The 14,682-nt window shown below is 35.4% G+C and overlaps 1 protein-coding gene across 1 annotated transcript in view; it reads left to right on the plus strand.

The window, feature by feature from the left end:
* Positions 1-14,682, plus strand: part of MAP3K21 (mitogen-activated protein kinase kinase kinase 21) — a 65,032-nt gene that overhangs the window by 24,475 nt on the left and 25,875 nt on the right. Inside the window, 2 exon segments of the mRNA XM_021000421.2 lie at positions 11,158-11,306; positions 12,144-12,319. Of these exon segments, the coding sequence (XP_020856080.1) occupies positions 11,158-11,306; positions 12,144-12,319 (325 nt within the window).

Here is a 14,682-nt window from a genome sequence, read left to right on the forward strand (position 1 = left end):
CAGTGGTATGTGAATGTAATGGATTGCTATTGTACAATAAGAAATGGTGAGCAGGCAGATTTCAGAAAAACCTCGAAGACTTGTATGAACTGATGCAAAGTGAAATGAGCAGAACCAGGAAAACATTGTACACAGTATCAGCAATGTTGTGTGATTATCAGCTATGAATGACTCAGCTTTTCTCAGCAATACAATGATCCAAAACAATTCCAAAAGACTCATGATGCAAAATGCTATCCACACTTAAAGAACTAATCTGAATGTAGATCGAAGCATACTTTTTTCACTTTATTCTTTTTCATGTTTTTTTTCCTCTTTTGCTCTGTTTCTTCTTTCACAACTGTGAAACATGATATGACATGTATAACCTATATCAAATTGCCTCCCATTTTAAGAAGAGGGAAGGGGAGGGAAAAGCTTTGGAACTCAAAATCTTATAAAAATGAATGCTAAAAATTGTCTTGACATGTAAATGGGGAAAAATAAAATACTATTTAATAAATTTCATCTTCAAATACATGACTCAAGAGAAGCATAAAAGGTGAAAAGGAAAGAGAAACATAATTCAATGAGCCTAAAAATGTTTGTATCGTACATAGGAAGATGATACTTGTAATTCTTAAGAGCTGTATCGGTATTTGCAGTTAGGAGTATACATAAATCAAGGGTTTACATATAAAGTGACTTTGTGGGATGATATACCATCGAAAGAAAAATAAGAGGTAAGAAAGGGAACTACACTGGGAGCAGAAGGAAGGTAGAATGGGGTAAATTATCTCACATGAGACATGAAAGACCTATTACAGTGGAGAGGAAGATGGGAGGTGGGGCAGTGGGCATTGCTTGAATCTTACTCTCATCAGAATTGGCTCAGAGAGGAAAGAACATACACAATCAGGTAGAGAAATCTATCTTACTTTATAGTGAAGGAGGGGGAGTGACTGACAGGATGGAGGGCAGATTAGGGTCAGTAATGGTCAGAAATGAAACACTGGTGAAGAGGGAAAGGATGAAAGGAGAGAGACAAGGATAAACAGAAGGAAAAATAGGATGGAGGGCAATACACAGTAATCACAACTGTGAATGTCAATGAGATGAACCACCCATAGAACAAAAGCAGATAGCAGAGTAGATTAAAAACCAGAATCCTACAATGCCTTGTTTCTAAGAAACACATTTTGAGGCAGAGAGACACAGAGTAAAGATAAGGGGCTGGAGCAGAATCTATTATGCTTTGGCTGAAGTAAAAAAACAAAATAAAATAAAACAAAAAAAACGGGTAGCAATCATAATTTCAGACAGAGTAAAAGCAAAAATAGATCTAATTAAAAGAGATAAGGAAGAAAACTACATCTTGCTAAAAATTACCATAAACGATGAAGTAATATCAGTATTAAACAAAAATGCACCAAGTGATATAGCACTAAATTCTTAAAGAAGAAGTTAAGTGATTTATAGGAAGACAGTAAAACTATACTAGTGGGGAATCTCAACTTTCCCCTCTCAGACCTAGATAAATCTAACCACAAAATAAACAAGTAGGAAATTTTAGATAAGTTAGATATGATAGGCCTCCAGAGAAAATTGAATGGGGATGGAAAAGAATATATACCTTTTTCTCAGTGGTACATGGCACCTACACAAAAGTTGACTATGTTTTAGGATAGAAAAACTTCACAAACAGATGAAAAAAGGCAGAAATAGTAAATGCATCCTTTTCAGATCATGATGCAATAAAAATTACATATAATAATGGGCCATGGAAAGATAGGCTAAAGAGCAAATCATAAAAACAAACGAGAATTTCGTAAAAGAGAACAATGAAGAGACAACATACCAAAACTTGTGGGATGCAGCCAAAGCACTACTTAGGGGAAAATTTACATCTCTAAATTCTTACAGCAATAAAATAGAGAAAGAGCAGATCAATGAATTGAGCATGCAACTAAAAGAAACTAGAAAAAGAACAAATTAAAAATCCCCAATTAAACACTAAATTGGAAATCCTGAAAATTAAAGATGAGATGAATAAAATTGAAAGTAAGAAAACTATTGAGCTAATAAATAAGAGTAGGAGTTAGTTTTATGGAAAAAAAAACAATAAAATAAGCATTGGTTAATTTGATTTAAAAAATTAAGAAGAAAACCAAATTACCAGCATGAAAAATGAAAAGAGAGAATTCACCACCAAAGAAGATGAAATTAAAGCAATTATTAGGAGCCATTTTGCCCAATTACACGCAAATAAATCTGATAATCTAAGTAAAATCAATGAATATTTACAAAAAATATAAATTGCCTAGATTAATAGAAGAGGAAATACAGTAACCCCCTTTTAGAAAAAGAATTTGAAGAAGCCATCAATGAACTCCCTAAGAAAAAATCCTCAGGGCCAGATGGGTTCCAAAATGAATTCTACCAAACATTTAAAGAACAGTTCCAGTACATAAATTATTTGGGGAAAATAGGCAAAGAAAGATTCATACCAAATTCCTTTTACAATGTAAGTGTGCTGCTATTACCTAAACTAGGAAGAGCTAAAACAGAGAAAGATGACTGCAGACCAGTTTCCCTAATGAATGTTGATGCAAAAATTTTAAATAAAATACCAGCAAGGAGTTACAGCAGTATATCATAAGGATCATACACTGTGACCAGGTGGAATTTATACACGAATGCAGGGCTAGTTCAGTATTGGAAAAACTATCTGCTAATTGGCTGTATCAGTAACCAAACTAACAAATCATATGATTATCTCAATAGATGCAGGAAAAACTTTTGACAAAATACAGCACCACCAGTCCCTATTAAAAACACTAGAGAGCATAGGAATAAATAGAGTTTTCCTTAAAATAATATGCGGTATCTATGTATGCAGTATCAGCAAGCATTTTATATAATGGGGGTAAGCTAGAAGCATTCCCAGTAAGATCAGGGGTGAAACAAGGATGCCCATTACCACCATTTTATTCAGTAATCTACTAGAAATGCTACCTTTAGCATTAAGAGAAGAAAAAAAAATTGAAGGAATTAGAATAACGAGAAAAAAAACCATCACTCTTCATAGATGATATGATGGTATACTTATAGAATCCTAGAGAGTCAACTAAAAAACTACTTGAAACAATTAATGCCTTTAGCAAAGTTGCAGGATAACCCACATAAATCATCAGCAGTCCTAAACATTACCAGCAAAGCCCACCAGCAAGAGATAGAAAGAGAAATTCCATTTAAAATAACTGGAGACGATACAAAACACTTGGAAGTCTATCTGCAAAGATAAACCCAGAAACTATATGAATACGGTTACAACACACTTTTCACAAATAAAATCAGATCTACACAATTGGAAAAATACGGTTGTTCATGGGTAGGCCAATATAATAAAAAATGGTAATTCTACCTAAATTTATTTACTTATTCAGTGTCATACCAGTCAAACTAACAAAAATATTTTATAGAACTAAAAAAATAATAACAATTCATTTGGAAGAACAAAAGGTCAAGAATATCAAGGAGATTAATGAAAAAAATGTGAAGGAAAGTGGACTAATCATATTAGATCTAAAACTGTATTATAAAGTAGCGATCATCAAAACTATTTGGTACTGGCTAAGAAATAGAATGGATGGGTGGAACAGATTAGGCACACAATGCAAAGTAGTAAGTGGCCATAGTAATCTAATGCTTGATGACCCAAAGACCCCAGCTTCTGGGACAGGAACTCAGTATTTGACCAAACTGCTGGGAAAACTGGAAAATAGTGGGGCAGAAACTGGATATGTACCAATATACACCAAAAACCAAGATAAAGTCAAAATGGGTACATGATTTAGACATAAAGGATGATACCATAAACAAATAAGGAGAGCAAGGAATAGTTTATCAGATCTATGTAGAAGGGAAGAATTTTTGACCAAACAAGAGATAGAGAGCTTTATTAGATGTAAAATGAATAATTTTGATTATATTAAATTTAAAAATTTTTGCATAAGCAAAACCAATGCTGCCATGATTAGCAGGAAAGCAGAAAGCTAGAAACAGGTGTCTCTGATAAAGGCTTCATTTCTCTAACATATAGAGAACTGAGTCAAATTTATAAGAATACAAGTCATTCCCCAGTTAATAAATGGTCAAAGGAGATGAACAGGCAGTTTTCAGTTGATGAAATCAAAGCTATCTATAGTCATATAAAAACCATGCTCTAAATCACTATTGTTGGAGAAATGCAAATTAAACAACTCTGATGTATCATTTCATACCTTTCAGATGGGTTAATATGACAGAAAAAGAAACTGGTAACTGTTGCAGGGGATGTGGGAAAATTGGAACACTGATACATTGTTGGTGGAGTTGTGAACTGATCCAGCCATTCTGGATCATTTCTGGAGATCAGTTTGGAACTATCCAAAGGTCGATCAAACTGTTCATACCTCTTGATGCAGCAATACAATTACTAGCTAGGTCTGTATCGCAAAGAAATTAAAAAAAAAAGGTGGGGGGGGGAAGGACCTGTTTGTACAAAAGATATTTATAGAGCTCTTTTTGTGGTGGCAAAAAATTGGAAAATGAGGGAATGCCTATCAATAGGGGAATGGCTGAACAAGTTGGGGCATATGAATATAATGGAATAGTATTGTACTATAAGAAATGACAAGCAGGAGGATAGACCTACATGAACTGATGCAAAGTGAAGTGAGCAGAAACAAGAGGACATTTTACACAGTAGCAACAACATTGTGCTATATGATCAACTATGAATGACTTAGCTATTCTCAGCAATGCAATGATCCAAGACATTTCCAAAGGACTGATGAGGAAAAATGCTATTCACATCCAGAAAAAGAACTGATGGAGTCTGAATGCAGATTGAAGCAGACTATTTTCACTTTATTTTTTCATGATTTTTTCCCTTATGGTCTGTTTCTTCTTTTACAACACGACTAATGTGGAAATATGTCTTACATGATTGTACATATATAACCTGTATCAACTTGCTTAGTGCCTTAGAGAAGCGGGAAGGGAGGGAGGAAAGGAGAAAATTTAGAACCCAAAATAAAAAAAAATGTATGTTGCAATTTGTCTTTACATGTAATTGGAAAGAATAAAATAAAAAAAATGCCTCATTTGTTGAGCAACATATACCTGCAGAGTATCTCCAGACTGCACTTTGCTTTACAGAATTAGATATTCTGAGGTATAGATCCACTGTAAATGGTACAAATAAAGTTTTGAGGAGTAATTTTTAAGAATAAAGGAACAGTCTGTTAATTAATTATAAGTTAATTGTATAGTCATAAGAGCCATAATATAAGAATACATACAGGAGAAGTTTTAGATTCAAGAGGATTATTTAAGGCAGAATACAAATGAGGTTGTTCAGAATCATAATGGACTATGTAAAGCAAGAATCTCAAATATAGGGTTTATATTGGACTTGTAGCCTTAAGGTGTATTATAGCTTTATTCAAAGGACTATGTAATCAAATTAATATTTTTGTGTATGAGAAACAGATTTAGATAGCACTCATCTGTTCAAATGATTATAAATTTAAAAACAAGTATGCAATTTGTTTGAACCCATTAGAACAGAAGAATAGACTGGGATAAGTAAATCTAACCCTACTAAAGTTTTGTGACTGATGCAGTTAGTAATAAATTTCATGTATAAAATGTGGTTAATAATGGGTATATTAATCCTTGTAGCTGTATCTTGCACATTAGAGGTGCAGTGAGGATTAATAGGTAATTAATTAACAATTTTATGGTGATGTAATATTTCTAAGTCAAAAGTGTTTAATAAAGTTTTAATTAAATATTTTACTAGCTTTGTAATACCTGATGCTTAGGTAAAATATATTAAGTCTTCTAAGCAATTTAATAAATTGAGATTATAAAAACTAGAAAAAACATAGTAAATAACTTTGTTCCTACTAGGGATCTAATAATTCTATTCTCAGTGCCTGTTAGTGTGGAGATGTTAAAAGCATCTACATTATGTAAGAAATATACAGTAACAGATTATATGTCTGGAACCTGGTTAGCTTATAGGTTGATCAACAAGAATTAGGAAATAAGGAAAAAAGCCCCTGAGTAACCCAAATAGGTTTCCCAAAGTACATCTTGTAGTTTTCTCATGAAGCCCTTACTCAGATGATCTACTTATCTTAGAAACTATTCTAATATATATCAGTTTATTTTATTTTCAAACACAGTAGTTGAAAAGTAACAAATTGAAACAAAAGAGAGGGCCTACAATATGGGTAAGCATAATGACTGCAGAGAGCAATGTTCCTTGGCAGCCTTAACTGCATGGGAGTAGAGAAAAAATACTGTAGGAGGCAGATGAAAGAATCCAGAAAGTATAGCAACCTGGGACTTTTCCTTATAGCAGCATCTAACTCTGCACATCCCACTAAGTTCTGTATTACAATATGGTATAGTTATTGTTCTTGAAGGAGGCATTGTGGCCTCATGTACTGGATGAGGAATTGGGGAGACCAGGGTTTAAATGTGACCTGTGACTTCATTAAAATGCTAAGTCACCCCTCAGCATCAAGAAACTCCTTTACCTACAAAGTAATAGATGCTTACAATCTGCCTTGATAGAAGGAATACCTGTACTTAAAAAATCCTAGAACTGTGATGTATTAACAATTATTGATGGATCCTACTGATGTATTATCTATTGAAGTGTATTGAGTATAGGTGGTTTTAAAACTCATGGATGTGTGTAATACATTTTACAAAGATTTTCATCATTGCTCAATTTTTAAAAATTATTTAAGGGGGGAATTTTCTCTTTCAGGGAAAACTCCACCTAGACTTACTTCTTTTTCTAGGATTCTATGTAATTAAGGTTTTATTGTACTCACTAATTGGAATAGGGTTTTGTTGTCTTTAGATTTACAAAATCTCTAGCTATTCATAGAACCATTTTAGAGCTAGGAAATGATTTTTGAAATCATTTAATAGAAGCTCTCCATTTTATAGTCAAACTAAAACAAGAGAAATTAATGAGTTAACTGCCTAAGATTATACAACTATTTTAGCACACAGATTCACAAAGTCAGTTACAGAATTTTAGAGTTGGAAAGGATCTGAGCAACCGATACCTGAAAAAGAATTCCTGATAACACATATCTAGCAAGTGGTCATCTGGCATTTGCTTGAAGAGCTCCAGTGAAAGGGAAACTTGCCACTTTTTAAAAAAAATTTATTTATTTTTGGTTTTCAACATTCATTTCCACAAGATTTTGAATTCCAAATTTTCTCCCAATCTTCCCCCCCCACCCCAGATGGTGTGCATTCTGAATACCCCTTCCCCCAATCTGTCCTCCCTTCTATCACGCGCCCCCTTCTCTTATCCTCTTCCCCTTCTGTTTTCCTGTAGGGCAGGATAGATTTCTATATCCCTTTGCGTGTATATCTTCTTTCCCAGTTGCATGTTAAAGCAATTTTTAACATTTGTTTTTACAACTTTGAGTTCCAAATTCTCTCCCTTCCTCACTCTCCAGCCGCCCTCATTGAGAAGGAAAGCAGTTTGATATAGATTATACATGTGTAGTCATGCAGAACACTTCCATAGTAGTCATGTTGTGAAACACTAACTATAGTTCCCTCCATCCTGTCCTGCTCTCCCATTTATTCTGTTCTCTCCTTTGACCCTGTCCCTCCTCAAAAGTGTTTGCTAATGATATCTAATCTGCTTTCTCTTCTATTATTCCCCCCCCAACCCCTTTCCCCCTCTTTTCTTGTAGTATAAGAGATTTCCATACCCAGTTGAGTGTGTATGTTATTCCCTTTGCTTTTTCAGGCATTCTTCTCCTCATGGGCTTTTTGGACCTCTTTTGTCATTAAGGTTAATCTGTTTTTTAAGGTGTTATTTTCTTAAGTATTTTTTTGGGTCTCCTTTAGCAAGCTCATTTTTGATGAGTTTTGGATGAGTTTTTAATGATTTTCTTGCATCACTCTCATTTCGCTTCCCAGTTTTTCCTAAACTTCTCTTACTTGCTTTTCAAAATCCTTTTTGAGCTCTTCCATGGCCTGGAACTGATTCATGTTTTTCTTGGAGGCTTTGGATATAGGAGCTTTGACTTCCTCTGGTTGTATGTTTTGATCTTCTTTGCCACCAAAGTAAGATTCTATGGTCTGACTCTTTTGCGCTGTTGGCTCATGTTCCCAGCCAATTACTTGACTTTTAAACTCTTTGTTAATGTAGGACTCTGCTTCCAGTGTGGAGGGTGTACTGTCTCAAGCTTCAGGGGTTTTGTGCAGCTGTTTTCAGAGATGCTTCTAGGGACCTGTAAATTTTACGTACTTCCAAGGTGGTATGATCAAAGAAGAGGTGCAATAGACCTTTCCTGTTAACCATCCAGATTGTCTTGGGTGGAAATTTGTTTTCCCCTACCTTTTCAGGAGTTCTGCTGCTGTCAAATTTGTTTAGAGCTAGTTTTTACAGATATTTAGGGGAGAGCTCAAGCAAGTCACTGCTTTTATTCTGCCATCTTGGCTCACCTCTCGAAACTCGACACTTCTTAAAACAGCCCATTTTACTTTTGAGCAGCTCTAATCATTAGGAATTTTTTCCTGCCATCAATCCTAAATTTCTGTCTTGGCAACTTCTGTCCATTGCTTGTTTTGCCTTCTGGGGCCAAGCAGAATAAATCTAATTCCTCCTTCCACGTGACTATCCTGAAAGACACCTGAAGACAGCTGTCATATGCCCACTGAATCTTTTTTCCCCCAGGCCACGTGCCCTCATTTCTTTTTAACCAGTCTTCATATGGCCATGAACTGAAGTTCTTCACCATCCTGCTTACCATCCTCTAGGTACTTTACAGCTTTTCAAAGTCCTTCCTGATATGTGATGCCCAGAACTAAAACACAGTGCTTGAGATATTGGCTTACCAGTACATCATACAGCAGAATTATCACTTTAGTTTTGGAAGCTATGTCTCACTTTTAATGTAGTCTAAAATTGTGTTTGCTTTCTTGAACAGAAAATATTATGAAGAGTTATGAAGACAGAGAAAATGCTAAATATCAAATAAAGATATTTTATCCATTTTTATTTGAAAAATGTTTTAAGAATATACTACCACCATTTTGAGTGGGTATATTTTTCTTTGGTAATTTTGTATTTTCCAGTGTTTATCTGTATTTTTTTTCTTTGAAGAAATTTCATTTTAGCACTGTGGCTTATATTCATCGAACATGGGTATTTTAGCCTCTCTGAGGGCAGACATAAATTATTCTCGACGTTGACACATCTTTTAAAATTTATTTTAAAAATTAAAATATAATATGTCCAGTGTGTCAGAGGTTTTATAGAAATTGGGAGGGAAAACTAAAGAATTGGCCAGGAAATAGAAATGGAAAATAATAGGGAGAGTTATATAGACATTTTGAATCACATATCCACATATAATAGCAAATTGGAAACTTTGCTTCAGAACAATGCCATTCTCTCTAAAATGCTTCATAAATAGCAATGTTCTTTTAATATGTTCATGCTTCATCATATGTTCATACAGTAGTTGTTACAAAGCTTATCTTCTCTCTTCAAGTCCCCTATACCACTGTACTCCTTGCCTTTCAGTAAAGAACCCTACTTCCTACTTTATGAAGAAAATCAAAAGCATCCATCATGAGCTCTGACTTTGTTTCATTTCACAACTATATTATCTCCCATGTTCCTCTCCTTTGTTTCAGTCACTGAAGAAGTGACACCTTTCCTTGCTAAGAACAAATCCTGTGCACTTGATCCTGTTTCTTCCTGTCTCCTCTGGGAGCTGCCCCCTTCAGTCATTTTCAGTCTTTCTCTCTGTGGCAGTCTCCCATATGCATATCTGTCTTCTTCACTGCTGTCCACAAACATAGCCAGGTCTTTCTCATCCTTAAACAAATCTTCACTACCATCCTCAGTCCATTCTTTCACATTCAAACTTCTAGGGGAAAAAAAAAATCTAGAGTAGTTATTGCCCCTTCCTTATCTCCTTCTGTCTTCTCTATTCCTGCGATCTTATTTCTTAGCCTACTACAGAATCTCAGGGTTTTAAGGGAATTCTTTTTTTTAATTAATTTGTTTTAATTTATGACATGTGGCCCAGACAATCCTGAGTATGTCCCAAACCAGATTAGAATGTATTTTCTAACTGATTTTAATATGTTGAAGTAGTAATAATAATAATAATTTTTACATATGTATGTATAACATATGTGGTTTTCTAAGTCAGTATGAGGCCTATAGGGAACCTTTTGTACAGTTTAGTGGCCCATATTTCTATTTGAGTTTGATACCACTAGCCTAGACTACTGAGAGGTTTAAGTGACTTAGCTGTGATCTCACAGCCAGCATATGTCAGATTTGATATCAGGTCTTTTGTTTCCAAGGCTAGCTCTCTATTCATGATGCTGTGTAGCTTTTCACTCTGTATAGAAAATGTATACAAAGTTAATAAATAATTTTTGGAAGGCAGGGATTAGTTGTTGAAGAGATCAGAAAAGGCTTCCTCTAGGAAGAGGCATTTGTGCCAAATTCTGAAGGGAACTAATTCTTCTGAGAATGTAAATTGGAAGAAATGCATTCCAGGTGTGAGAGGCAGCCTGTGCAGAGGCATAGAGAAGGAGATGCACTATTTTGTACGAATAGAGGAACATGAAGTGGAACCATTTGGTTGAAGTATAGTTTGTGAAAGGCAGTAATTTATAACCAGCTTGGTACAGTAGGCCAGACTCAGATTATGCAGGGCTTTAAATGCCGAGCAAAGCAGTTTGTGTTAATCCCAGAGGCAGTAGGGAGCCACCAAAGCTTTTTGAAGAGAACTGTTACAGGAGAAAATTGTAATTCAGAGTAAAAGGGACTGAGAAGTGAGTGAGAGGCGAGGAAGTGGAGCTAAGAAGTATAGAAAGGTTTTCTTTAGAAGCTTGGCTGTGAAAAGACGGGAGACATTTTGGATGATGGTTTAAGGGAATGGTTTGGGAGGTTTTGTTCTAAGATACAGGAAACCTGAACGTGTTTATAAGCAGCAATGCAGAGATTGGAGATTAGACAAAGAAAGGGGATAATTGCCGATCTTGTATCAGTGTTGGGAAGACACCATCTCATTCTTTCATTTAACTATTTTAATCTAAGTGTTAAAATTTGCTTTGTAGTTACGGAGTGTTGCTGTGGGAACTACTTACAGGAGAAGTTCCCTATCGTGGCATTGATGGCCTTGCTGTGGCTTATGGAGTAGCTGTCAATAAGCTCACTTTACCCATTCCATCCACCTGTCCTGAGCCATTTGCTAAGCTAATGAAAGGTATCTCTTTGGAGCTTCTGTGTCTTGTGTATTTGTGGGGAAAATGGAAATAGCTCATTAGATTTTTGTTTTTGTTGTTAGGGAAATTAAGCTTGTGATTTAGATTTAATGGTAGTAAGTAAATAGCTATTCTTTACCCTAGTTTAATTCAGTTCCTACTCTTTGATACAAGATATAATATCTTTAGGGAACTATTCCTTTAAAAAAAAACCTAGCCATATCGTTGATTCGGTTATATAAGAACATTTTATTGACAAATCTCAGTAAATTATCCATCAGTTATAGTAGAATTCCAATACAACATTGATATGCTCCTAATTCTATCATTTTAAATTCCTCTTAAGGATCAAAAAGCCACTTTAAAATCTCAACAGACATCCCTTTGCACGATGTAGATTATTTGATCAGTTACCTAATACTTCTTAGCCAGGGGTCTGTTAGGTGATTTATTTCTTAAAGATTCCTTTATGGATGTAGAACTTCCATTTCTTTTGTTTGGGTTCATACAACATTATTTGGATCATGGTGATTTAGATGGTCAAATTCCAGAAATTCATTTTATGGCATGAAAGTCCTCAAATTAAATAGATTATTTATTTTAACATCACTATCAAATAATAATTATGTATGGCACTACTTAGGCACTGTGCAAAATAAATTATTTTGTTTTAGACAGGAAATAGTCAACATGGGTTAGTATTGATGGCAAATATTAAATTGAAACTATTTTAGTTAAATCAGTGATATGAGCCTTTTGTTCTAAAATAGGGAAGTAATCTCGTAAATAAACTGAATTTTTCCAAGCTATGAAATTGATGTGATTCTGATTTGTTATAGAATGCTGGGAGCAAGATCCTCACATTCGGCCATCATTTGCTTTAATTCTTGAACAACTGACTGCCATTGAAGGGGCAGTTATGACTGAAATGCCTCAAGAATCCTTCCATTCTATGCAAGATGACTGGAAACTAGAAATTCAGCAAATGTTTGATGAATTGAGAACTAAGGAAAAGGTAAGTAGAATCAGTTTTCTGATTATGGAATGTATGTATTTTAAATCTCTAAGAAAATTATGAGCTAATAATGTTTGTTAATTTTAACCTACAATCATCCCCAACAGCTTTATTGATCACTGCTTTCATGCGAAACCTCTTTATTTAGAATATGTAAATTTTGCAATGGAGTATGATGATAAATTCATCAACATTTGGTATGGAAGAAAAATTTATAGGCTATTGGGGGTTGGTGTCATAAAATACAAAAAGATAAGAAATTAAAAGGACAAAGGAAAGATATTGGGGAAGTTAGTTTTGTTTACATAGCCTAATTTCTCAGTGAGAATAGATGTCCTAGTGGGAAAGGTATAAATGCTGACTAGTTTTATTCTTTATTTAAATTATTTTTTAAATGTTGGTTGTTTTTTTTTTCCTTTTGTATCACCTTCACGTCCCAGTATATTTCTTTCTCTTATCCCTCACTTCTACAAAGAAAGATGCAGGGTGAGATGCTTATTCTTTTCAAGACTATATAAAATATTTTAGGTATAGATTTTTAAAAGCAAGAAAATAAACTAGATATTTTCACAATATTTATCCGTTCCATGGATCAATATTTATTTGTTTTGCCTTTAGTTAAGTGAGTCCAAACCTCTAGTTAAGCCAGGCATAGTGGCACACATCTGTGGTCCTTGCTACTGGGAAGCTAAGGCTGATGGATCTCTTGAGCTTGGGAGCTCTGAGCTTCAGTGAGCTAAGCTAATTGGATGTCTGCACTAAGTTTGGCATTAATATGGCAAACCTGCAGGAGGGGAGGTGTTGTGGGAAAAGGTTGAAAATAGAGTAGGTCATAGCTCCCATAGCAGTCATAATGGGACAAGGCCCACGAGTGGCCCCTGCACTTCCATCTTGGGTGAAATGGAGAGACCTAGTCTTTACTAGTGTATTAAGAAGTCACTGGTCTGTGCTAGTACAATAAATATCTAGGCTGCTCAGTCAAACTAAGATCTGTTAAAGATCTTAACTTAAAAAGGCCACAGTCTCCCATTGTGTCTAGGGCCATCTCCAGTCATCCCGATCTATATCTTCTCACTGGACCCATTTGGCTCTGGAGGAGAGAGTGAGGCTGGTGACCGCACAGCCCTCTCTCACTTAAATCCAATTCGCTTGTGTGTTGGCATCACCTCCCTGATGTCATGGTCCTCTTTGAGAACAAAGGACAAACAACAACTAACAACAGATATCTAGGCAACAGAGCAGTAGGGAATGTTGTGATATTTGTGATATTGAAAACCTTTTTCTTTTTTCTTTCTTCTTTGCTTTTGTTTTTGGTCTAGACCTGCACTTTTTTCACTGTAAGGAATTCCTGGTGAGGAAACTTATTTCACCAATGTATATTTGCAACTTTTATGCAACTTAACAGTCTTAAAGAATTGTTAGGGACAAACTATATACCCATATTATGTCTTCTCAGACCCTTTCTCCTAACAGGCCCTACTCCTTCTGAGCTCCAAGCTGAGTATTAGAAGACACAGCAGAATAGGATATTCCACAATTTTCTTTGAAACCCCTGCTCTATTCCCAACAAACTTCCTTATGTCCTTGAACTAACGTTTCTTTTACTTGTTCCCTGTAACTAAAACCACATTCTATTTTGAGGACCTCATCTCTTTGACTTCATTTCACTGGATCCCTAAATCCTCCCACTCACCCTGAACTCTAGGGGCAAGGAGAGAGGGAGTGGAGGACTCCTGGTGCTCCACTGTTGCTTCCAAGACATGCCACCATGATCTTTCTTCTTTTTGAGTTCCATGAAATTTGTTTACCTCCTGTTGCCATGCTTACTGATGCCATTTACTGATCTGCAGTTAGTTCTTCTAATTATAGCAGCATATCAGTTCTTTGCTTATCTATTCTTCTCTCCCACATCCCTTATCATCCTCCTTGGAGGATACAGTGTTTATGTTGCGGATCCTTCTTAGCCTAAGAACACAATTATTTAGCCTCTTGTGCATCTTGTTCCAGTTGAAAATGTATCCAGTGACACTGAGACTCAACTACAAGTTTTAATAGGCAGAAGTAAAGAAGACAGAAGAGTCACATGTGAGGACCTGATTAGGGTGATGGCATCATCAGGAGTTGGGAGAGGGAGATGGTTTAGGGGACATATGATGAATTTGCTTTAGACGTGATGAGTTTAAGATGCTCATGGGACATCTAGGTCAAGATAGATATCTGTCAGTCAGTTTGGAGATTTGGAATGGAAGCTCAGGAGAGAGATGAGGGCTGAATATGTAGATCTGAGAGTTGTCTTTACAGCAGTGATACTGAATCCAATTATCTGGTGATCACTGAGATTATGGAAAGAGAACAAAGAAAGA

Source organism: Phascolarctos cinereus, unplaced genomic scaffold, assembly GCF_003287225.1.
Source record: "Phascolarctos cinereus isolate Bilbo 61053 unplaced genomic scaffold, phaCin_HiC Scaffold_5;HRSCAF=322, whole genome shotgun sequence".
Lineage (NCBI taxonomy): Eukaryota > Metazoa > Chordata > Mammalia > Diprotodontia > Phascolarctidae > Phascolarctos > Phascolarctos cinereus.